Here is a 24,822-nt window from a genome sequence, read left to right as displayed (position 1 = left end):
CTGTGGTCTAGCTGCTCTGTGACCCTGAGCCCTTCACTCGAGGGTACAGAACCTTTGTTCCCTTTTTCGTGTCTACCATCTAGCAATGGGGGAACCAGTTGGTGGTGTGCTGTTTGTGAACATTGCTTCTGTTGCCCACCAGTATTAGGAATTCTGCACTAGCTGTCCGCAGGGCAATGGCATCAGAAGACTGTGTTAATGCAGGGCATTCTCTCTGAAGGCCAGCAGCCTTCGGGAACATTCTTTCCTCTCTTAGGGGCAGTTGTTCTTCACCTCCACAGAAGTGAGCGTGGGCAATGAGCTGACTGGCCTTGCAGAGTTACTTGGCTAAGAATAGGAATGACTGTTAGGCGGTGGTGGCACACACCTTTAATCCCAGCACTCAGGAGGCAGAGGCAGGTAGATCTCTGAGTTTGAGGCCAGCCTGGTCTACAGAGTGAGTTTTAGAACAGTCACGATTATTACATAGAGAAACCCTGTCTAGAAAAACAGAACAAAACAAAACAAAACCAAAAGAATAGGAGCAACTCAGTTGACAGACTCCTGAGCCTTTCTAAGAGAGCCGTGGGGCTGACTGGTAGGAAGGAGATGTTTAAGGACAAGAGCGACCTGGCCCCTGTGAGTTTATGTGGCCTTGGTTTACTTCTCTGAGCCCAAAGAGAGTGGGCCAGTTCCCTGGGTTCCAGTCTCTGACTTTCCTCACTTATGGAAGCCTAAATTTACTGTCTCCTGGTCCCTAACCTCTTCCTTCCTTCTTGGGAAAAGGACAGAGCTCCCAAACCACTGCTTCCATTCAGAAGAATGTCACTGGGGACAATCAAGGAACAAGGACGTGCCGTGTGGCTGCTTTTGATGTTAGGAAGGAGAGACTCAAGGTCTTCTCAGAAATTCATGGCCAGGGATGTGAGATGTTCTGTCTGTGATATCTACTGGAGAAAGGGACTGTCCCTGAGAAGGAAGGCTCTATTGTTTTTGGGAGGACTGTGCCCAGAGCACAGCTCTCATTTCCTGGACAGCAACCCACAAGCAAGAGTAAAGGGCACCCATCACCCCCCCCCCTCGCCTTCTCTTCTTCCCGTCCCATAAAGACTTTTGCCATCTGTATGTTCATTAGACTACAGGTACGTGATGGGCACAGTGCAGGAAGGGAGGGTTGGGTCTCCTGAGGCTAAGCTCTTTCTCTGGAACATGACTCCCATCTTGACCCTGCTGAGCTGGGCTGGGACTCCCTTCCAATGTCACAATGACAATAGCAGTGAGCGTCTGTGCCAGGTTGGCTCATCTCACCTCCACAGAGACCCAACAGATATTGTTGCCATGTTCCATCGAGGGTGGTACTCAGAGTGTCATGCTAACTAGAGGTGGAGCTGCAATTCGAACCTGGGGACACGGGGTGCAGAATCCATCCTCTAGCTGCCTTAGCATTTTCTTCTACATAGTCATATAGTATTTCTCATTTCTATTTGAAAGTCCTGGCATCAGGGTGGGGGTGAGGGCTGTGAGCAGACAGAGGCTGCCCACTTTGCTGCGGGGAGGTATAAGTGTCCAGGCTTGTAACATGGATGTCCGCAGAGGGACTGTTCCCTTCCTGGAGTGTGATGGGTAAGAGCGTGAGCTTTAGGGGAGCCGAGAGTTGGGCTCAGATCTCACCTCTGCTCCGAGAGAGGCCAGATCCTTTAGTCTCTTAGCTCAGGTGTTGCTGGTGTCTATGGGTAAGAGCCCCGGAAGGGAGTGATAGGACCCAACCCAGTTAGGAGCAGTAGGTTCTCAGAAACTGGACTTTTCACTGTCCTTCTCTCTGGGGAGATGCTCCTGCCCACCACTCCCATTTAACCAGGACTTTAATATTCTAGATTTGGAGGATTCGCAGGCAAGGGAAAGTCTGCTCTCTCTCTCTCTCTCTCTGGGTAAAGAGAGAAAATGTGTGTACCCATAATTTCGATGTACATTTTTGCACCTGAAGATACACTTTTGCCCAGAGTGGGAAGGGATGGTTACAACCATACAGTTGTAGCAGTGGTCACAGCTGCAAAGTGCAATGCCATATCTGATGCCTTCTTCCATCTCCTGTCTCCAGCACTGAGCTGCCCACAGGGTCAGGTGTACCTGCAGTGCGGGAATTCCTGCAACCTGACCTGCCGCTCCCTCTCCTACCCGGATGAGGAATGCAGTGACCTCTGTCTTGAGGGTTGCTTCTGCCCGCCAGGGCTCTACCAGGATGAAAGAGGGGACTGTGTGCCCAAGGCCCAGTGTCCCTGTTACTATGACGGGGAGCTCTTCCAGCCTGCAGACATCTTCTCGGACCACCACACCATGTGGTAAGTGCAGCCAGCCAGCTAGGCTGTGAGTCTGGATGCCTGGGAGGGTGGTGATGACTTCCCTGGTGGGAGAACTGGTCAGGAAAATGGTTCTTCAGATCTCTTTTTCAGATGGATGGGGAAACTGAGGCCTCAAAGGGAAGTGGCTTGTCTGGACTTGCATGCCAAGGTGAAAGTAGAGCTGAGCGTCCTCCCAAGTCTTCAGGGTCCATAAGTAAACAGTGACATCTCCATGCCAACTGTGGGAGTTCTTGAGTTGTTCTATCCTCTCTCTATGCTGGGCCTCACTTTCCCTTTTCTAGAATGGAAAACGGAGGTGTCCCATGGCCCCTCCTCTCAGACTCTTTGTAGTGTACACAGGCACTTGAATGAGAAGATTATGGCAAAGCGGCTTCACATCTGTGATGTTTTGCCTGCTAGTGTGTTTTGAGTGGCTTTAACTAAATCCCAGAGATTGGATCTTTTATAGAATAAGAAGTTTCTTTTGGATTCTGGTTCTGGAAACTGAGAGAAATCTCCAGGCCTGAGTATCTGCATCTGGAGACGGTCTCATGGCACATGGGAGACATGTATGGTACATGAAGCGGCCTCACTTTGTATCCATTCTTTCCCCTAATAACTCACCCAGTCCCTTGTGACTCACCCACTCCCCAGGAGCCGGGCACTAATCCCATCCACAGGCGATGCATCTGTCAGGTCTCCCTACCTCTCCTGGAGTCAGGGTGGGGTCAGGGTCAGGGACTGTTAGACTACACAAGAGGACTGATTCTCGGGGCCCTTGGAAGGGGATGTGAGCAGAGAACAAAGGAGAGAAAGCGTAGTTTCAGGGAGTGGGTTCTGGAGGCTGTGGGAGATGCTGACAAAACTGATGGGAAGACTGTGAGGCCTGGAGCAAGCTGTCCCAGGGGAATGGAACGGAGGCCAGAAGCCAGAGCCTCTGGAGATACGCCTGGACCAGCAGGTGCCGGAGGGTGGGAGATGGCCCTGCAGGTGCTCGGGACAGTGACGGGAGGTAGCAAGAGTGCTCCCTGTGCAGTGGAGATGCTGGCCCCTCAGACTGAGTTTCCAAGAGGAACTGTGGATGGATGACTGAACCCCATAGCCTAACTTGGGGGGATGGAATTTGAGAACCTCTGTAGCCCTGTAGAGTAATGGGAGTCACTAAGAGGCATGGACCAGAGAGCAGGAGAGGACCAAGTCTAGAGTGTGGGGACTGGTTAGAGGGAGGGAGGAGGAAAAGGATTCTGGGAGTCAGGGCGGGAATGGAAGGTGAGCAGGAAGAGCAGAACCAGGAAGTGCAGTGTCACAGACATAGAAGGAAAAAATTTGTCACTTCATGGCCATAGGGCATTGGCTTAGGCCCCCTCGGGCATCAAAAGCTGTAGCATGCTTCTCCTGAAATAGCATAGCACCTGTGCATGGCCCATGTCCATCCTCCTGTGTACTTGGGTCCTCTCCAGATGGCACTCAGCACCCACAATGGTTAAGCGCTGTGTCTCCTTGTCCCACTGTTCTTCTCCGGCAGTACAGGGAGCAAGGCCTGGCTCTCGCAGTTCATTTTCTCCTGAATGTTTTCCATCCGTGATTGCTTGACTTTGTGCATGTGGACCCCAGGGACACGGAAGGCAGATGGTCACAGCACATGCTGTTGGCCGGATATTTTGGCCTTAGTCCCATCAAAGGATTGCCGGGTAATACTTTTCAAATGTTTCCCTCTGGGACCTTAAGACAACACTAGTGGGCAAGTAGGGTTGCTTCACCCCTCAGCAATTGCTAATTATTATTATTATTATTATTATTATTATTATTATAGGAAAGATGTAGAAGATGGCTCAGCAACTGGGGTTGGGATCCCCAGAGCCCATGCAAACGCTGAGTAGGCCTGACCTGTAATGACAGCTCAGAAGTCAGAGATGGGGATCTCTAGATCAAATCAGCTAGACAGATTTGTTGAAGAGCTCTTGACTGAGCAATGTTGTCTCTGTGGATAAAAAGAGCAATCAAGGATGATTTCCCACTTCGACCTCGGGCCTCCACACATGCATACACATATGCACCCGAGCCCACACAGGTGTGCCCACATACATGCAAAACACACATATATACACGCAGACTCTTGAAAATGAAAAGATTTTTAAAAAGACGCAAAACTTGCCATTTGATCCTCTTAGGTGTACCAGTGGCATTAAGTACATCCACACACTGGACAACCCCTCCCCACCTGTCTCTAGGGCTTCTTTGTTCCCGAAAGAAACTGTGCCCATTAAATAGTGACTCTTCATTGCTTCCCAGCCTAGTAATAGCCACTTGACTTCTCCATTATGACTGCAACCCCAGTCAGATGTGGCTCACTTTAGATATTCACGGCATCCAGCACTCATCTTTTTTGTTGCAGCTGGCCTTTTTCACTTACATTAATGTTTCCAAGGCTCGTTCTTGGTGCTGCATACATACAAACCCTGTTCTTTTAATGGCTGACTGGTATCCTACCGTGTATATGCATACATGCTACCTTTTGTTTATCCATTCATCTGTTGGGGGCCATTTGGCTGCTTACGCCTCTTTGCTGTTGTGGACAATGCTGCCACGGACATTGGTGGTTAAGTATCTGAGTGTGTGCTTTCAGATTTGGAGGGTGGTATATATCCCTGACTGCAGTTGCCGGACCATATAGTAATTCTGTTTACCTTTTCAAAGAATTACCAAACTATTGTTCCACTGAGTCCATAGCATTGAAAATTCCATCAGCACTGGACCAGGGTAATTGTTTCTCTACAACCTCCCTGGCACCTCCTATTTTCTTTCTCTTCTCTTCTTCTTCCTCTTTCTCTACCTCCTCCTTCCCTTCCCTTTCTTCTTCTTCCTCTCCCCTCCTCATCTTCTTCTTTACAATCTCTCTCTCTCTCTCTCTCTCTCTCTCTCTCTCTCTCTCTCTCTCTCTCTCTCTCTCTCCCCCCTGTGGTGTGTGTGAGAGTACAGGAACATCCGTTATAGCACATGTGTGAAGGTCAGAGAACAGTCTTGTGTGCCTGTCCTCTCCTTCTGTCTTATTTGAAACCGAGTCTCTTGTGGTTTACTCCTTTCACATGTTGAAGTAGCTGCACAGTGACCTCCTGGGACTCTTCTGTCCTCTCCTGCAGTCTCTCCAGGGGCACACTGCGATTACAGGTGTGCTGCCGTGTGTGCCTTCATAAGAGTTCTGGACTTTCAAATGTAGGCCCTTGTGCTTATATAGCAGGGCACTTTACCCACTGAGACATCTCCCAAGCATCCCCCCTTTGAATAGTTATCTTACTAGCTATGATGTGGCACCTCATTGTGGTTTTGATTTGCATTTCTTTAATGATGAATAATCTTGAATATCTTTTCATGTGCCCCCTGTTGTTTTATAGATTTTTTTGTACAACTACTTGAATCTTTCAGCCAGTTTTGAATTGGGTAGTTTGTTTATTTTGTTATTGAGTTATTGAAGATCTTTGTACATTCTGGATATATGAATGCAAACATTTCCTCCTATTCTGTGACTTTTTCCCATTCTGTTGTTAGTGCTTTTTGATATAGAAAATGTCTTAATATAATCAATTTATCTATTCTTTTAATTTATTCCTTAAGGTTCTGTATTATAGCCAGGAAATCAGTGCCAAATCCCAAGTCATGAATATTTACCCCGATGATTCCTTAGAAGACTTTACTCATGTTCAGATCTTTGATCCGTTTGGCGCTCACGTTTTGAATATGGCGTAAGGTTAGAATCCAGCTTCACTCCTTCCCAGATGGAACTCCGGCTTCCCGGCACCGCATATATTCCTTTCCATGTCTTGGCACCGGTGTAGAGATTCAATTGAGCGTCTAGGCGACGGCTGACTTCCGAGCTGTTTACTTAGCTGGTCTGTGTACCTGTCTGCCTGCCAGTCCACACTGTTGTAATTACTGTTGCTTTGCAATGGGCTTGAAACCAGAAACTGTGACTCCTCCATCTTTCTTTTTTGTCAAGACTGTTTCGCTGTTCAGGGCGCTTTGAAGTGCCGCATAAGTTCTAACCTCAGTTCTGTAGAAACTGCTGCTGGGATTTGGTGTGGGCGCGTTCAGTCTGTGACCTCTTGCAGAGACTTGTCATCCTGCTGTTAGGCCTCCTGATCCATACGCAAAGGGTGCCCGTTTACTTAGGTCGTCAGCTTTCTGAGCCGTGTTTTGTTGTTTCACACAGCGTTTTGTTAGTGTATATTAATGGTGCCAAGGCCTGAGCCTGGCTATGGCATTTTCAAATGTGTATGTACTGTACTTTGCACGTACACGTCTCTCTCCTTCTCCCCCATCATCCCAGTCGTCCCTTTCTGCTTCAGTGTCGTCCTTTTAGGCTCCAAACATGAGAGCAAACATGCTTCACTCGTCTTTCTGGGCTGGCGATCACTTCACTTAGCGCAGTCACCTCCAGGTCCATACACTTTCCCACAAACGAGGTGAATTTATTCTTCTTCGTGGCTGAATGAGACTTCACAGTTTGTGTGTCCTACTTCACCTGTTCAGCACCTAGGCCAATGCCATGGTTTGACTCTTCTGAAAAGCGCTGTGTAGGTATCTCTATTGGATGTCGGCTGAGTCCTTCAGAGATGTAGAGCAGGGTTGGTACCCCTGGTCACTGTAGTTTTAAGTTTCCTGAGGCTCCTCTGTGCTTATTTCCCTAGTGGCTGTGCTGACTTGCACCTCATGATCAGTGTGGGAGACTCTTTCTTCTCTCCAGGTCTTCACTATGTTTATTTTCTTCTGGCCTTTTGGGGACAGGGTTTCATGTGGATGGCTTGGAGCTCAGTTGGTAGCCCCAGATTTCCTCTAGTTCATGGCAACTCTCTTGCCTCAGCTTCTCAGCTGCCAGGACTACAGGTATGAGGCACCTGCCTGGCTTCATCGTCACTGCCAGGCTGACTGGGGTGTATCTCAGTGTAGCTTAGATTTATATTTCCCTTTTGACTGAAGAGGTTGAACATTTTTTCCATGTATTTACTGAATGTTTGTATTTCTTTTGAGACCTGTTTGTGTGTTCTTGGCCCATTTGTTCCTTTGAGTGTTTGTTCATTTATTGTTTAGTATTTTTTTTTTTTTACACACTCTGTCAGATGTGTATCTGGCAAAGCTTGTCTCCCGTTCTATAGGGATCACTCAGTTAATTCTTTACTGTGTAGAAACTTAAAATATTTTCTTTGTGTCTATGTGTGTATGTTTGGTGCTCATATGTGCGTGCTCATGTGCGTTTGTGTGAGGTGTGTGGGTGTGGTGTGGGTGTGTGTCTACTTACGTGTCTTGGGTCGGAGTGACCTCAATTCTGGGGACATGGTGTACAAGAGCCCCTGGGTTTAAAAAGAACAATGCACCTTAAGATTCACAGATGGTCACTAAGCTGGAGAAGAGGGAGGAAGGCAGAGATCATATTTCATGGATCTGCCCTTTACGGGAAAGTCTGCTGGAGGGACACTCCTGGGGGATTTCAGGCAAGGGTGGGGCACAATCATGGTTGGGGTTTGAAAAGATATTTGGCTTCTGAAAGGAGTGTTCTGGAGAGAGGCTAGAATAGACGCAAGGACATGAGTTAGGAGACACTGTATGGCTCAGGCAGGAGGTGATAGCATCTCATCGACTGGCAGGAGAAGTAACAAGCACATAGGAGTTGAAACAAAACGTCAGAGGCAAAGTCCTGGATTGTGGTGGTTCTGATGTAGAGGGGCAGGGGGAGGAAGCCTAGAGTCTGAGGGGCAGTCAGATGGAGTGGGTGGCGACACCAGCCCACAGATCAGCCTTGGAAGAAGCCTGGGGTCTGATGCGGACACACTGGGCTTGCAGTCTCTTTGAGACACCAAAGGGAGCTATAAAGGAGACATTAGCATATACAGGTCTGAGACTCAAAGGGGGTCACTGCCAGACATGAGTGAGCCATTTCTGTAATGAGAGCTGGGTGTGAGTGGCCGCAGAATGGAGGAGAGAGCTTGGCATGTCCAAGGCAAGGGGAGGCGCGAGCTACAGCTGAGGCTGAGAGGGAGCGACCGGCGAAGTGGCGAAAATGCAATGGAAATGGTTTTGTCCTCCAAGAGAATAGAGTAGCCCAGTGACGGTGATGTTCAAAGGGGCATCACATAGGAAAATCACTTGAAGGGCCTTGCTGGGCTTGGTGTCCTGATGGTCACTGGTGACATTGGCAGGTCAAACTTCCCAGAGTTAAGGATGGGAAGTCCCGCTGGGAGGAGCGGAGTGAGCAGGGTGGGTGGGCGGTGAGGAAAGGGGCAATGGGAGTAGAAAGCTTCAGCAAAAGATGGGGTGTCTTCTTTGCAGTTACTGCGAAGACGGCTTCATGCACTGTACCACGAGCAGCGCCCCAGGAAGTCTGTTGCCAGACGTCATTCTCAGCAGCCCCTTCTCTCACCGGAGTGAGTACTGTAGCTCTGAGAGGCTTCTCTCTTCCCTTCTGTCTAGACTCCTTCCCATGGGTGGGGGGAGAGAGCTGGCTGTGTTGTCTGGTGTGTGCAGGTATTCAAACAGGGGTCTGGCTCTGCCTTGCAACCCCTTGACTCCTTCGTCTGTGTGAGTGACTTTCAGACATATCTCTGCACATGGAAACTCACATGATGGAGGCAAGCAGTACTGGACTGTGTGGGAGGGAATCCCTGAAATCTGTGTGTCTGTGGTCGTCTGAGTGCAGCGAGCAGCTGGGGTTAGTGACTGCTAGGAATGGCAGCCACTGTTCTCCATCGGTTTGTTTCCTGTGGACGTGCCAATGAGGACGCCTCCTTGGGATCCTGTTAGATGAATCTGAAGGAAGAGGGGTTCAGGTCAGCAGCTTCCATTTTGAGCCTCTGAATGGTTGCTGTCCTGTTTGAAGACAAGATGCGGTAGGGGGAGGGGTGAGAGTCTCAGTTCTAGATCCGAGGCAAATGTACAGGGGGAAAACATGGAGGGAGAGGGTGAGGCGGATCAGGGATGGCACACTGTGATGCTGCCATCTTCACAGAGAGGCTGACCTTGGAGTCCCCGTGGCTGATGGCTTTTCCCTCCATGAGTTGTAACTATTTCATAAGTGTTCCTATTGGGTCCTACCAAGCTCCCCTTCAGTACCTTCATCTGTGTCTTCTCAAGTCTGAGTCTGGAAATTTCCACAGTGCAGACTGAGAGAGCAGAATCAAGAGGGATGTGAGACAAAGGCCATCAGGTGACATCTTAGATCAGTAGAACTGCCACCAGCTTGGCCCAAGGCATTGAGATAGATAAGGTGGCAACCCTGGTCTCACATGGAGACCCTGACTCAGGGCTAGGGCACACTGTAGGCTGGGCAGTGTCTGGTCTTGGAGGGTGGGCTGCTCTGAGTCTCCCGAGTGAGTGATGGCACCCGCGAGCCGCAGGACAGTGCAGAAGGGTGACCTGCCATGTCTTTGCTCAGAACCTCTTTTTTTTTTCTCCAGGCAAAAGGAGCCTGTCCTGTCGGCCACCCATGGTCAAACTGGTGTGTCCTGCCGACAACCCACGGGCGCAAGGGCTGGAGTGCGCCAAGACATGCCAGAACTACGACCTGGAGTGTATGAGCGTGGGCTGTGTGTCTGGCTGCCTCTGTCCCCCAGGCATGGTGAGCCGCTGCACGGGTGAAGGAGCACCTTCCCATCCAGTCCCTTGCAGGCAGAGGTGAACGAGGTGGCTGTGGAGCTAGAGAGAGGAAGAAACAGGGATGGGGACGGGGGTAGATTCAACCACCAAATCCAGGGAGAGATTTGGGAGGAGGCTATCTGGGGTTGATCCTAAAGGGATCGGACATCCACAGAGCCGGTCTTGGCTCACAGAACTGCCCTAGGAAGCAAGGAAACTATTTATAGAAAATACGTACACGCCTAAGCAGGCCTTTCTGCTAGCATTTCCCCAAGGGTAACATTCCATCCACACTGCCGGGGTGGAAGGACACACGCATCGTTGTGTATGATTTACATACACTGGTCCATAACTTTCTCTTTTAAGAGAAGGTGTTGATGTCTGTTCTAGTTGACTCTCTGTCGCCGTGATAAACACCATGACCGAAAGCAACTTTGCGAGGAAAGGGTTTGGTTCACCTTGTGCTTTAAGGTCAGAGGGGAGTCAGGGCAGGAACTCAAGCAGAAACGTGTGCTCACTGCTCCTTCTCTCTGTGGCTCAGGCTTGGCTAAGTTTTGTGTGTAACTCAGACCCTCCCGCCTACGGTGGTATCACCTACAGTGGACTGGGCCCTCCTGCATCAGTTATCGATCAAGAAGATGCCTTACAGATACTCTTACATGTCAGTCTGGTTGTCCCCTCTTCCTAGGTGACTTGAGATTGTGTCAAGTTGACAATAACACCACAACCAGGAAAGTGTCCCTGCCTTCTCTCAAGCAAACTGCGGCTTCCCTACACTCGCTCTTTGTTTTCTGGCTCCCTAAAATGACTTGTGAGATCTTGGCCATCCCTGTGTGTCCCATGATTATGGTTCTGGGGGCTGTAAATGTCCCCAGAGGACACACAAGGTCTAATGCTTGTTTGCGACCCCCTGGCTTCTCTGTATATCTTCTAGAACTGGTGGCAATAGTTGGAGGATACCCAAACCTTATGACCTCCTTCCTGCTACTATTAGGTCAGTTTTATATCAAATATATTATACATATATAATTATCATCACTTTGAAGAATGCAACTTCTGGACTTTTCCTCTTCAAATGCACCCTGTCTTCCTGCTGTTCCTGACCTCCCTCTCCGCCACACAGAGTATGTAGTGAGGGATTGAGACAAAGTGGTGGAGGCTGGCTTCCGTGTGGGTAGGATGGCTTGAGTGTGCCCTGATGATGCCCAGGACACTGCCTGAGGAGCTGTGGGTGTTCTGTCATGGAAACCAGAACTTATTCCGTGTCCTTTGGAAGGCTGGGCATGGAGGCATGTGCAGGACAGAAGTCCTGCTCTCTTCTTCCTTCCTTGTCCCCTCTCCCAAATGGAGAGTTCTACCGCTTCTCCCTAGGGTGCTCCTCACTTGTCTTCTCCCATGAGGATTCTGGAACCATCTTCCTCTAGTAGAGAGATAGAGAGTGACCCTTCCACTAGACAGTGTGACTCACACCCCAAGAGAAGGATGACAGGGGTCTACAGGAGGATGGACCTCAGTCTTTGGTCTGAGCAACAAGCAGGGAGTAAGAGCCCCAAGAGATAAGGTCTTACTGTGAGTGTCTCAGGGCTTTACCAGAGCTGTTGTTCCTGGAGATGAAATCTTTACCTGAGAGAAACCTCAGGCAAGAAAAGGGACTATGGGATTATGCCAGCACCAGGAAGCATTTAATTTACTTTTATGTTAAAATTAAAAAAAAATGAGATAATGCCTCATTTTGTTGCCCAGGCTTGCCTTAAACTACTGAGCTTAAACAATCCTTCTACCTCAGCCTCTAGAGTAGCTAGCATACTCTGTCATGTCAAACTGGGTGAACGTTTCTTCAGAGAAGTGTGTGCACACATGTGTGTGTGCGCGCAGGAAAGCATCCAAGCAGTACTAAATGTTAATAACTACAACAGTTGCATTAGACCCCCAATCCTGGGTGGGGAGCATGACCGCAGACCTAGGATGCAGACCTTCTGCCAGGCGCTCCGTTCTCTTCCAGAAGCCCCTACTACGCATGCTCAGAAACGCATGCAACTGAGTTCCCGCACAAAAGCTTCTGTCCGTAGAGGTTGGATTATTTTCACAACTGCTTCATTACGTTGCTGACTGATGTGCAGATAGCCGGGGCCAGATTCGGCAGAGCAGGGAAATCCATGTAATTTATGAAGTGCGCTCAGTGTGCTGGCTGCAGCACCCGACACGTGTTCCTGGCCACAACACAAAGAAAAGGGAGCTGGGAACATCTTGCCTGGGTGCTTCTGCTGGTCCAGACCTCATACCCAGGGCCGTTTCCCTGTTCTCTGTGTGATGAGGGAGGTCTATGGCATGAGACCAAGGGTTTGGGCCAGGGATTCTGCATTCTGAAGACTTGCAAAGGGGGGAGGCAAGTCACTTTCTGACCTAGACAGATCTGCTGAGAGCAGAAAGAGACTCAAGGAGGAATGGGGAACAGGGGGTAAGCTAACACCTCCACCACCCTCTGACTCCACACTCTTGTGTAGTCATTTAGTTTTTATCTGAATTCCACAGGCCTCTTCTGTGATGGTCTCAGGCTGCCCTCCTCACCTGAGTGGCCCTGGGTACAAGGGAGATGTGTGCAAAAACACTTTAAAAAAGCAAGATCGTGGAGTTGGGGATGGAACACAATTAGGAGAGTGATTTTCTAGCGTTCAGGAGGCCATGGATTCAACCCCCAGCGTGAAATGGGTGATGGCGGTACATGCCTGTAGGTAGGGGCAATAGGATCAAAGTCGTCCTTGGATACATGTGGAGTTGAAAGTCAACCTGATTTAGAGATCCTTTCTCAAGAACGCCAGAAAGTTCCATAGACTTGTAGTAAGAGCTGTGAGTGTGCTGTTTGTAAACAACTGAGACTCAGTCTCAGAAACTGAGCGGGTTAGCTCCTTGTCTTGGCCACTGGAGGGGTGGTGTAAGGTCTGCTTTTTTCCATTTCCAGGCTGCTGTGGGCCAATGCTTTTGTCAATACAGTGAAATGGATTAAGAAACGAAATAACAAAAAGAGGTGATAGCAGTTGGGGATGTGTCTTAGCTCCTGTTCTCTTGCTGTGACAAGACACCGTGACCAAGACAACTTATTGACGAAAGAGTTTATTTGGGGCTACAATTCCAGAGTTAGAGTCCATGACCATCGTGCGGAACATGGCAGCAGGCAGGCATGGTGCTGAGCAGTAGCTGAGAGCTCACATCCTTATTGGTACATAGGAGGCAGAGAGAAAGAGCTAACTAAGAATAGTGTGGGTTTTTGAAACCTCAAAGCCCACCTCCAACACCCTCCTTCAACAAGGCCACACCTCTTAATTCTCCCAAATAGCGCCACCAACTGGAGGCTAGGTATTAAAACGCTGAACCTGTGGGGGCTTTTCTCATTCAAACCACCACAGGATATGAGTCAGTTCAAGGCCCTGGATTCATCTCCAGCACTCCAAACAATAAAGCCAACCAACTGACCAACCAACCAACCAAACAACCAAACATAAAAATGAAAGAAAAAACACAGACAGATTTTCATCACACATGACAGACCTGACATCATGACATGCAGTCTGTTTCTGCAATCTCATTGTCACAGGTCAGCTCTGGTGCTGGCCTCACTCTGAGTGGCATTGTCCTCACCTAAAAACTATGCTTCCTCCTTTAAGGAACCTCCATGTCTCCTCTAAGCCTGCAAACGAGCTGTTGGAGGCGAGACGGGAAGCCTTCTCTTTCCAGTATCCCAAGTCCGACACCTTCTCAGAGCAGAGGCCTCTGCTCTACCCACAGGCAGCAGACATCTGCCCCTGCAGCTGTTCTCAGGGTCTCCTCACGGGGACCTTTGCTTCCTCAGCTGTAAATTTGGGTTGGAAGGATGTGGAGGAAGGTTAGAGATAACGGACACTCACTGGCAGGTGAGGTGTTTTGTAGGTGGTGTCCTAGTGGTCACTGCCATTGTAAGTTCATGGACGGGGGTAAAAGGCTCCCCAAGTCTTTGATTGATTGTTTTGAATCTTTGAGACAGGCTTTCTTCTGTAGTGCAGGCCAGGCTGGAACTTACTAGGTGGCTCAGGCTCAGCCTTTTAACTTTAGTCAAAAAATACTCCTAAACTTTTGGCCTGGCATAGCCACTCCTTTAGGTTGGGCCATTACCTAACTTTACCACTAGTCTGCAGCAGAGCACAGCCCATGGCCCTGCTGCCTGTACTCCAGCCACTGCCGAGGCTCTTTGTGGAAGCCTAGGGCAGAGACAGGATTCTTCAGTCCCTCTGGTCCCCTAATGCTCAGGCTGAGACACTGGCTTGCAGATATTTAGGTCTTGGAGGAGAGTGTAGCACGTTGTCTGGGAGATGGTGATTTATCCTTTGATGCACCTAGCAGCTGTCAAACTGGTACCTGGTTCTGCCGGCACTAGGAAACATCCTGCCCCGGTGAAGAGTGCTCATGCTCCTGGTCCTTGAATAGACTGAAAGACATAGAGAATTCTTTTAAAAACTAGGTCCAAGATACAAGGTCTCATGAAGGAGTGAGCTTCATTTTTGGGCACCAGAGATTTTCTGGACCCTTGAGCAAGTTAGGTGAGTACTTTATCAAGTTATAAATGTTTGTAAGATACAAGAAACCTATCTCTGTCAAAAATACTTCTACTCACAATTTGTCACCTAGCCAGGCTCACAGATCTGTGATGGGCGTACGCTCATTTTGGTTAACAAGCAAGACTTTATGAAAAACCATTCATCATGAGACATCCCGCAGGAAGCGTCGTTCACATGTTAGTGTGAGTTATCCGATCAGATTGCTGTCCTCCTAATTGACATGCGTTTGAACTTGGCTCCCCTGAGCTGTGAATACCGATGGAGCAGGACCATCTAGGGCAGGTGAAGGCAAACGTGGGATACTGGTGCTCACGTACGGTGAGGAATAAGGGGCATTTCCAGAGAAGGGTGACAGAGAAATTCTTTCTGCCTCATAATTGTTCTTGGGACTGATTGAGGACAGTGTTCTCAGCTTGGGCAATGCTTATTGAACAATTCCAAGTTGGTAACCCATGTGCAGGGTAGTTCCTGCCACAGTTTCTAAAGTCTTCTACGGGTTTCATAAGTCTTCTCTCAGTACCACTGTTATTTGTGAAGAACATGCTGGGCAGAGATGGGTGTCTTCATGCCAAACCATGACTTGATGTAATAGCTCAGTTATGGGCTGTTGACCTGATTTGCCCACTTCTGGGCCACTTCCCTCCTCATTCCCTGCACTTCTCCTTTATTTCCCTGTGGTTCTCAGTTGCCAGGGATTTTTTTCTTAAGGCTTAGGGATTCTCAGGAAGTCAGGAAGTTTCCACACAGTGCCTGGGAACCCCTCCTCTCCTTTCAGGTCATGGACTGCCTCCTTGCTGGGTCCATTGTATGGAAGGCTGAAATTGACCTTGGTGCTGCTGCCTGTCAGTTAGCGATGTGCTCTGACTAACAAGTCAGGGCAAAGATGAGAGTGTGCACAGCCAGTGCGAACTCCGAGGAGGGCGGTCGTTAGCACTGTGTGGCAGGACTGTCTTATCACTGAGTGGAGTTTGAGTGTTATGGACGTTGAAGGGGGCCGGGCACATGGACCTATCTAGGTGAAGTGGGAACAGAGAAATCCTGGACCGAGAGGTAAGCACAGCCAGGATGCCCACCAGGGGACCTGGGAATCCCTTGTCAAGTGACAGGCGGAACATGACCCTCAGTGGTGAGACACCAGGTTATCTATCAGGGCAGTGTGTCTCTTCCCATAAAGGCTTGTTACTCATCTCCACTCACTGTAGGAATCTACGTGTGTTGGCCATTCTTGTGGTGGCCACTAGGTGACAGACTTCAGACTGAAGTCTAGCCTGACAAAGCTCGGAGGATGCAGACTGAGTCTTTATTGTGCACCTTGGAAGGCTCTGAAGGGAGGTTTGTGGCCCCACCTTGTCCCTGTCAAACCGCTGCCTTCTCTGCTGGTCCCCTAAGTCCCTTGTATTCTAAACACCGGGGTCCCAGTCTTAAGCACTACCAAGAACACAGTGGGCTGGAATATTCCTATTTCTTTGAACCAATTTTGCCCCATTATTTAGAGGATGTGGGACTCAGGGACACCTCCTGAGGCTGACAGATGTGGTGCTAAACGGAGAATAGGATTCTTCCCGTCTCCCAGTACATGTATGTGTGCATCCACAATTTCAACCTGCGGTTCTGATGTGGAAATCCTTTGCACACATATCCCCAGGGCTTAGTTTCATTTGTAGATCTAGAGACTCAAGCTTGCAGGGCAGTTCACCAGATCGCTGGAGTGAGAATCTTCTAGACCAGGTACCTCTTCCTGCTATCTATGTATTTCTGGAGCCGCTTCATCTAGGATCAAGAGAGGGTAACAGGGGGAGAGTGTATGATCAAAGAACATTGTATCACACCCTAGGTGAGGTGAAGCCAGTGCGGGTATCCAAGGCGGCTTCTTGATTGAGGTGGCAGTGGGCCATAGCGGGGTTAGAGTAGGCTTGGCAGTGTTTCTTAAGCCCACTGAGCCAGCAGGCTGGTTTCTTTCTCCACCCACTTGTCCTTAGCAGACCCGGGATGTGTAGCCTGCTACAGAGTCACTTCCACTGGGGGTGAGGAAGGAGGGACAGCACCTCTGTGGGTAGCACGTCAGAGCATCAGGACTGGAAGAGGTGACTTGGGAGGAGGGTCACTTGATGTGTGTGTTTTAGACATGCTTTGAGCCAGACTTTGATATGTCTCCTCTGCCTAGTCTTCAGTCTCTCCTCCAGGGCACTAAATGCTTACCAATTATCATAAAATATGAGATCCATTTTAAGCTATAAATATAATAACTACTTGTCAAAGAACATTTGGGAAAAAAATTAAAACTAGAAAGGAAAATAAGCCCAGAACTTCTTTATCTCATTGCTCACGGACAGCCACCCTATTTCCTTCTAGCTTTGGTTAGCAACGAAATCCGTATTACATGCACGTGAAATTGGAACCATATGTGTGTACAGTATTCCTCCCCATTTTAAGAACTAGCAGCTTAGGTAGGCATTGCTCTTCTCATTAAAGAGTTCTGTGAAGGACCCTCTAGCACCCCACAGCAAACCAGTTACTGGGGTCCCTTTAGAACTGCATCATTTGCCTGCCCCTGAACACTTGACTTTCCTTTCTTCCCCTTTCTGCTCACTGGTAAATAATTCTCCTTTGGTCTCCAACCGTAACTCCCATGTCCCCTGGAGACATCCTTTGTGTGGCATGGCTGGGCCTGGGAGATGCACTCCCAGGGTTTCTGACATGGGTTTCTGAAGTCTTTGCTAATGTGTCCCAGGTTATATCACCCAGCAGGGCAGAGGCTGTGTGTCTTTGGTTGACAGGGAGAAACAATGTAGAAGGTGCTTGTGTCTGCCAACACCCAGCCTGGTGTTGACTCTTGCCCTAGCTCGTTTGTTGCTGAGGTTGCCCTGCGCTCAGTCCCTCTCTTCATGCTGGGCTCCTGGCAGGCTTGATCATGACACTTCCTTAGCAGTGATATCAGTCCCTGTGATTTCTTTTCCTGTAGGTCCGCCATGAAAATAAGTGTGTGGCCTTGGAGCGATGTCCCTGCTTCCACCAGGGCCAAGAGTATGCCCCAGGAGATACGGTGAAGATCGACTGCAACACATGGTGAGCCTCTGGGTATGCCCTGGGGACCAATCATCGAGGTGGCCTAAGGGTCTGTGGGACACAGGACTTGTGACACTTGTCCTCACACCCTTGAGAACCTGAGTGCTCTTGTCCTGACTCTGCCTCTGCTTCCCCATCTGTCAAATGCCCCTTTCCATCCTATGCTTGGCCACGCACCTGCTCCCTACGGATGGGAAGTTCTGTTCTTGGAACTTCTTCAACAGAGGCGTCCAATGACCAGGGTGGGGGGGGGTGGTGTTGAAAAGGTCCTCTCAACCCTCCCTCTTCCTTTCTTCTTTTTTATATATTTTTGTTAGACATACAAGGTAGTGATCGCATTAAGTCATTTGCATACATGCATAAGATATATTTTGTGCATATATTCCTCTGTGTCACAGGCTCTTGTCCCTCTCTGCTCTTACTGTCCCTTCCTCTCCCATAAGTAGTCCTTCTTCTACTTTTGCATCCTTTAAATAAATCTAGACCCTGCATACAAGGGAAAACATGATAATTGTCCGTGTCTGGATTAATTTGCTTAACACGATGTTCTCCAGGTTCCGTTGTGCAAATGATCCATTTTGTTCTTCTTTAAGGCTGAATTTCAAGGTCCGTCTCTTCCCCATCCCTGTGCTGTCCACGAGTGTCCTGAGGGTGAGGAGGCAGTGGCGGTTTCCTTCTGCCTTCTTTGGTTATCCTTCCCTGGCTCCCTTATACTTATCCCAGCTTCTACTCTGGCTGTAGGCAATCTTAGGGGCCCATGTGGACAGAGGTTGGGGAGCCATGAGTGCCTGAGGTCTGGAGCTCACCACCTCTGACGCATGAGTGGGCTTCCCTAGATCAGCTCTGGTTAAGGGCAGCGAGGGGTGGGACATGTGGCCAGTAAATTGGTATAGACGTAAACACATAACCACACACATAAAACCGCTCCTGGCAGACTTACACACCCATTCAAATTTCCAGCCTCAAAATGTCCCTGCTTCTTCATCTTGAGATGGCTGTTGGTCTGTCTGTAAGACGGTGACCCTGTGGCTAATCTCAGGTGCTCTGCAGCTTTTACGGTGAGGTCACACTTTAGCGAGTCCACGGCAGGTGGTGTAGAGAACTCCCACCTTTCCTTCAACTTTCTGGATCACCCTGGACACCCGCTTCACGCCATACCTGCTTCATCCTTGGTGCCTGACCTCCCTTTCTCCTGCAGATCCTGTGCGAGGCCTGTAAGGCCCAGGCTCCTTCCACAGGCTGCAAATGCTTAACTTCTTGAAGCTACCTCGGCGACTATGTGGGGTCTTCTTGTCCCCCACTGCCTCTGTTCCCTGAGCCCCGACTGAGCCCCTGGCACTCAGGTGTAAACCAGCAACACGGCATTGCTTTTCCTAGTGTCTGCCGGGACCGGAAGTGGAACTGCACGAACCGTGTGTGTGACGCCACCTGCTCTGCCCTTGGCATGGCCCACTACATCACCTTCGATGGACTCAAGTACCTGTTCCCTGGGGAGTGCCAGTATGTCCTGGCGCAGGTGAGACCCAGAGCAAGGGGAGGAGGGACTGTCTGTGTCTAACAGAGCAGGACCTCCTGGCGGCAGCCTGGGAGTTCCCTGATCAGATTCTGTCTGTAGGAAGAAGTTTGGGGTTTGGTTTTTGCCAGAGTAATTTTCTAAGCCCCCAAAGGGTACCTGAAGGTCTATGGAGTTTAAGAACAGAATTTAATTTTCTGAGCTGGTTTGGTGTGAGGTAAGGTATAGATTAGAGAAGACAGCTCTTCAGTTTGGTGGACACCTACACCAGGATTCGTGGGGAGCTGATCCTGGCTGGATTTCACCCTCTCTGACAGACCACTGTTGGGAAGTACCCCTGGGCAGAGGGCTTCCTTGCATGGTCCCTGGAGGGACGTGGCCTGACCTATGGCCCTACTGAAACTTGCCACCATTTTTATCTCTATCTTGGTCAGTTTCACATAGTGAGGAGGGGAGGTTGGGGTCACAGGTGCCATTCAGCCCAGTAGGAAGAATTTAGGACATCTTAACTGGTGAGTCCCTGCCAGCCCGTGTGCCTCCTTATCCTCGCTTTGCGGGTTGCTGTGAGTTTTTCTTGTTGGCTGATACCAGACAATTTATCAAGGAGGACAAGTGCTTCCTCAGAGCTCAGTCCTATGTACTCTGTGACACATTGAGCTGATGCAGCTCCTGGGGTCTCTGTTCTCTGGAGGAGGTGGTGGCTTGGAGGGATCTGAAGGTAGGACTTCAAAGCCTGAGATGGGGCTGCAGGACATGTGTGTCAGGCATTATTGGTAAACATGGTCACCATGTGCAGAGCACGCTTGGAGGGGGTGGAACTTTCTGGGGCATCAGCCAGGCTGGCCTCACGTACCCCAGCTGGCCCAGGAAGATAGTGTGATGGGGAGACAATGTGTGCACACCCTGAACTGGCTTTTCTGATGCCTCTGGGTGTTTCCCCTAGAGCTTCCCCACAGACTCTTTGCCTGAGCATCAAAAGACAGGGTGGCACCAGTTTCAAGGGTCAGTCTGTCTAATGGCTTCCAGAAGCAATGGATTTAGGGATGGAATTACTCACTCCCTGGCACCCCCGGCCTGGCAAGCCTTGCGGAGCTACCCTGTTTTCAGAAATTCTTTTTCAGATCCTGTGTTGGCTTTCTTCCCCTCACTTTGATCCCCTTCTTTCTCCTGGGACCTTTTCTGTGGGAGGCATCATAGACTTAGCTTTCTCCCTCGGAAAGTCAGCTGGGGACAAAAATAAGCCAACACCTGCAGACTTGTTCTGCTTCTAACCTGTGTGACCAGGAACCAGATGAAGCCATGTTCACCCAGCGATGCCAGGAAGTGGACTAATGCTCCCTTTCAGACAGCAGGGATGTGTTTTCTGTATCTCTGCGTCTGAGTACATGTATGTATGTGCATGCATGTATATGGATATGGATACACATGAACACATACACATTTTACAAGCATGTATGTATGCATATATATGTATACAGGTGTGCACCTGTGGATACGTGTTTACTTATGATATGTATATGTTTATGCATGTTTATTGTTGTATGCTTGTGTAGGTGCATGTATATACATGTGTATATGTATATATGTATATGTGAATGCATATGTGTATGTGGAAGTGTATATAAATATGTGCAGGTGTTTGTATATGCATGTGTGTACATATGTGCATTTATATGGGTAGGTGTATGTTTATATATGTATTTGTATGTAGACATACATGCTGACTCCTCTAGCTCCCCTGTTCCACTTTGTGTTCATTACCATGCCACTGCACTGACCATGGGTACCGGGATCTTCTGTGAGGGCTGAGATTGGACACATGAGCGAGTTTACCCGTAAACACTGCTCCCTGGCCCTCACAAACACAGCACATCTGGTGATATTCTGTGACATGTATTCAAAGACCCCCCCAGAGGTCACGATGTCATCTTCTGGTCTGGGAGAAGGGATAATCCTTCCCTCCTGGTGTCTTCTTCCTCCAGGATTTCTGTGGCGATAACCCTGGAACCTTCCGGATCCTGGTGGGAAGTGAGGGGTGCAGTTATCCTTCAGTGAAGTGCAAGAAGCGGGTCACTGTCCTGGTGGAGGGAGGGGAGATTGAACTGTTTGATGGAGAGGTAAGTGCCCGTTTCCCCCCTTCCTTTCTTGTCCCTCGGTTTATCAGGAGTGTTTACCACGTGCTCATGGAGAGCCGTGGTGCTAAAATGGGCAGCCACTGTGGCGAATGAGGTCTAGCAGCGTACGCAGGTCCTGACATGTTATCCTGTGAGCAGAGCAATGGCAGACCAATACAGATAGTGTGAGCCCATTGTGGTTCAAGTGTGGTCTCTGTGTGGGAAAGGATGGGCAGAGATCTCTGCCTATGTGCAGGAGGAGGCCGTACTGACTGCGGGAGGGGGCAGAGTGTGGCAGGTGGGAGGAGTTCCCCTTCCACGTACAGTGGTCACTCTTCACCACAGAGGGACAAAACCCCTGGTGGATGCCTGAAGTCACAGATAGTATAGAACCCAGTGTGTTCTATTATACGTATTGGTGATGACTTAGTTAGGGTTTCTATTGCTGTGATGAAGCACCATGGCCAAAAAGCAAGCCGGGGAGGAAAGGGATTATTTGGCTCACATTTCCATATCACTGTTCATCATCAAAGGAAGTCAGGACAGGAACTCAACCAGGACAGGAACCCGGAGGCAGGAGCTGAGGCAGAGGCCATGGAGGGGAGCTGCTTGTTCCTCATAGCTTGCTCAGCCTGCTTTCTTATAGAACCCAGGACCACCAGCTCAAGGGTAGCACTGCCCATCATGGGCTGGGTCCTCCCTGACTAAGCACCAATTAAGAAAATGCCTTATAGCTGTATCTTATGGAGGCCTTTTCTCAACTGAGGCTTCCTCCTCTCAGATGACTTTAACTTGTGTCAAGTTGACATAAAACTATCTAGCACAGATGATAATGTTTGGATTATGAAGTAGAGAGAAAAAGGCATGAATGCCGGCTTATAATAAAATAGAGCAATGACTGCAATCTGTTGTGATGGAAGTCATTTGAAGCCTAATCACTGTTCTGGAATTTTCCATTCAATAATTTCATAATCAACTGAAACTACAGAAAGCAAAACAAATGATATGTGGGGACTACTGCGTGTGTTTCCATTGAAGGGACATTATGAGGTGCTTTTTAGTTACTTTATGTCTTAAAGATATCTTTTAAGATCATGTTGTACCAGGCATGGATGCCAGGGCCTGGGCCTGCTGAGCCAGCGCTCTCCTACAAAGCCATATCCCCAGTTCCTCAGATGAATAGGTTTGACAAGATGAAAAGAGAAGCAGAACCTGCAGATGCAGCCTCTGTGTCCCGACAGCTCAAGAAGGAGTTAGGTGTAGGTCCCCAGGCTTCACCTCGGAGTCATGCCTCGGTAGATCGGATGGAGCCCCGGAATCTACATTTCACTGGTTGGTTGTCCCTGGGTCACAGATCTGATTCAGCTGGTTTGGATATGTGTAACCCTACAGAACCCTAAAGACTGGGTTCATTTGCTCTCATGGCCCCTGCCTGCTCCCCGATGTTTTGTTAGCGTCCACTCTTAACAGTTGGGGACTGGAAGTTCATTTTCTATAGATAGGGAAGAAAAACTGTCTAGCAAGTGTGCTGACTAGGAGCCGACAGGGTCAACTCTATTTCAGAATTCAGTTCCAGCCAGGGCAGACGGTAGCAGTGAGCCTGCAGAGGTGATGGCAGATCCGCCAGGGGGAGAATTTGCAGAGATGAGGAGCCTCATGTGAGGCAGGCTTCTCGGGAGAGGAGCTCCGTGAAGAGTGGCAGGTTCTTGGTGTCAGCCTCCGCATTGTGAACCCAACAATCGGCCAAGTGCTCTGCAGTGGCCTTTGAGGGTTCCACTGAGATGACTCAGGCAGGGCGAGAAGTTCAGGCCAGACTTCTAGAAGCTTCTGCATGGAGCATGGTGCTTCATAGTCTCCTGTCCTTCAGTCTTGGCTCCTGATGGTAGTCATCCCAGAGAACGGGGGGTGGGGGGTGTTAGGATTAGTTGGGGGCTCAGTGTTATAGGTGGGTAGGATTTTCACCCAGGTGACTGAGGATGGCTGAAATCATCACCACATTAGAAAGCAAGCCAGGGACTGGTGTAGTTGACGAGCAAGGGTCAGAAACCCTCCCTTCTCGTGAGGTAATGGGAGACGGGCTAGTCTGTTTCACGATGCTCTCGCTGCCATCTTGTTAGCATGGGAGGCTGGTGGGTCAGATGGACACAAAAGCCCAGGTGTGGTGCTGGCCTCAGGGAGTTCTGATAGGAAGTAGCTGGTGACCCATGCAGGTCTCAAGGGCCAGCGCTGGTGTCGGTGGGCAAGGCAGACAGACAAGCTGTGAACAGAGAGGGGAGCCCTGGACTCCAACTTCTTTTACTTTACTTCCGGGTTCTTTCCTTCTTTCAGGTGAACGTGAAGAAGCCCCTAAAAGATGAGTCTCACTTTGAGGTGGTGGAGTCTGGCCGGTACATCATCCTGCTGCTGAGGCAAGGCCTCTCTGTGGTCTGGGACCACCACCTCAGTGTCTCTGTGGTCCTGAAGCACACACACCAGGTCAGTGGCCCTTCTTGCTCCATCTTGCCTGTGAGTCATGTGGCTTACATAGTGACCTGCTGCATTTCCCCACTGTATTGGAAGACAGTGTTCTCTGGTCCAGTCTTCTTACTCCCCACACAAGGAGAACGAAGTAGCCATGGAGGCTGGCTGCACACAGGGAGGACAGAAGCATCCTTGACAATGTCTTGACTGGCCCAGCAAGGAACAATTTTGTTTGCCTAGGGGAGGCAGAACAGGAGTAGTCAGGGTGACTTTTTTTTTTTTAGGTTTCTTAACCCAAAAAGACAAAGTAAGCACATATAATATTAAACCATCACCATCCATTCTTGAATGTTACCAGCAAGCTCAGGCTAGCACACATGCTCACATGCACGCATGCATGTGTACGTGTATGTGTGCATGTTCACGTATATATGGGTGCATGTGTGGGCATCATGGGAGGGCAGCCAGTGAGCAATCTCAGGCATTGTTTCTCAGGAGCCATCCACTTTGTGTTTTGAGGCAAAGTCTTGCACTGGGACCTGGGATTGTTCATCAGTCAGGTTGGGCTAGTGGACTAGTGAACTCGGGGGACTTGCTATCTCTGCCTCCCTAGTGCTGGGGTCACAAGTGCATGCCACTGTGACTGTCTTTTTTACGTGGGTACCGGGATTGAGCTCAGGTCCTCATGCCGGTATGGCAAGCACTTCACCATCTGTCTTACCTCTCAGGGTCCCAGGTTAGCTCTTTTTGGGAGTACTTGCTTAACCTGCTGAGGATCTCCTTACGATGGCATTGTGTAGGTTTCCACACTCTTGGGGGCTTTGATGATATCGTTAAGTGATGTGACAGTGACAAGGGGCTCTGCTTATTTTTGTTGAAAGTGGTGTCTACAACATCTCTGACAGTGCTGTCTATGTCTAAATTGTATACACCAGTGAGGGCTTCTTGGCCTATGATTTTCTGAGGCAGCCCACTCCATTTCTAGAAAGGTCTAACGATCCTGACTGTGTTTCTACTCAACGTATTGGCTGTTCCAGGTACTGCAGGTACAGCAGGGGGAGAAATAAGGTATGTGTGTGTGTGTGTGTGTGTGTGTGTGTGAGAGAGAGAGAGAGAGAGAGATCTCATGCTGCCATGAC

General features: G+C 49.3%; 1 protein-coding gene across 2 annotated transcripts in view; it reads left to right on the top strand.

Annotated features, from left to right (window-relative positions):
- Positions 1–24,822, top strand: part of Vwf (von Willebrand factor) — a 144,038-nt gene that overhangs the window by 61,583 nt on the left and 57,633 nt on the right. For both annotated transcript variants that reach the window (XM_087904192.1, XM_087904193.1), the window contains exons 16-22: positions 2,078–2,318; positions 8,640–8,734; positions 9,764–9,924; positions 17,493–17,596; positions 18,974–19,112; positions 21,092–21,226; positions 23,552–23,698. In XM_087904192.1, coding sequence (XP_087760318.1) covers positions 2,078–2,318; positions 8,640–8,734; positions 9,764–9,924; positions 17,493–17,596; positions 18,974–19,112; positions 21,092–21,226; positions 23,552–23,698 — 1,022 coding nt within the window. The remainder of the gene's footprint in view (positions 1–2,077; positions 2,319–8,639; positions 8,735–9,763; positions 9,925–17,492; positions 17,597–18,973; positions 19,113–21,091; positions 21,227–23,551; positions 23,699–24,822) is intronic.

Source organism: Myodes glareolus, chromosome 3 (genome assembly GCF_982192425.1).
Source record: "Myodes glareolus chromosome 3, mMyoGla1.1, whole genome shotgun sequence".
NCBI classification, from domain to species: Eukaryota; Metazoa; Chordata; class Mammalia; order Rodentia; family Cricetidae; genus Myodes; species Myodes glareolus.
Note: the sequence above shows the minus strand (reverse complement) of the source record. Positions and strands in the feature narration are given on the sequence as shown.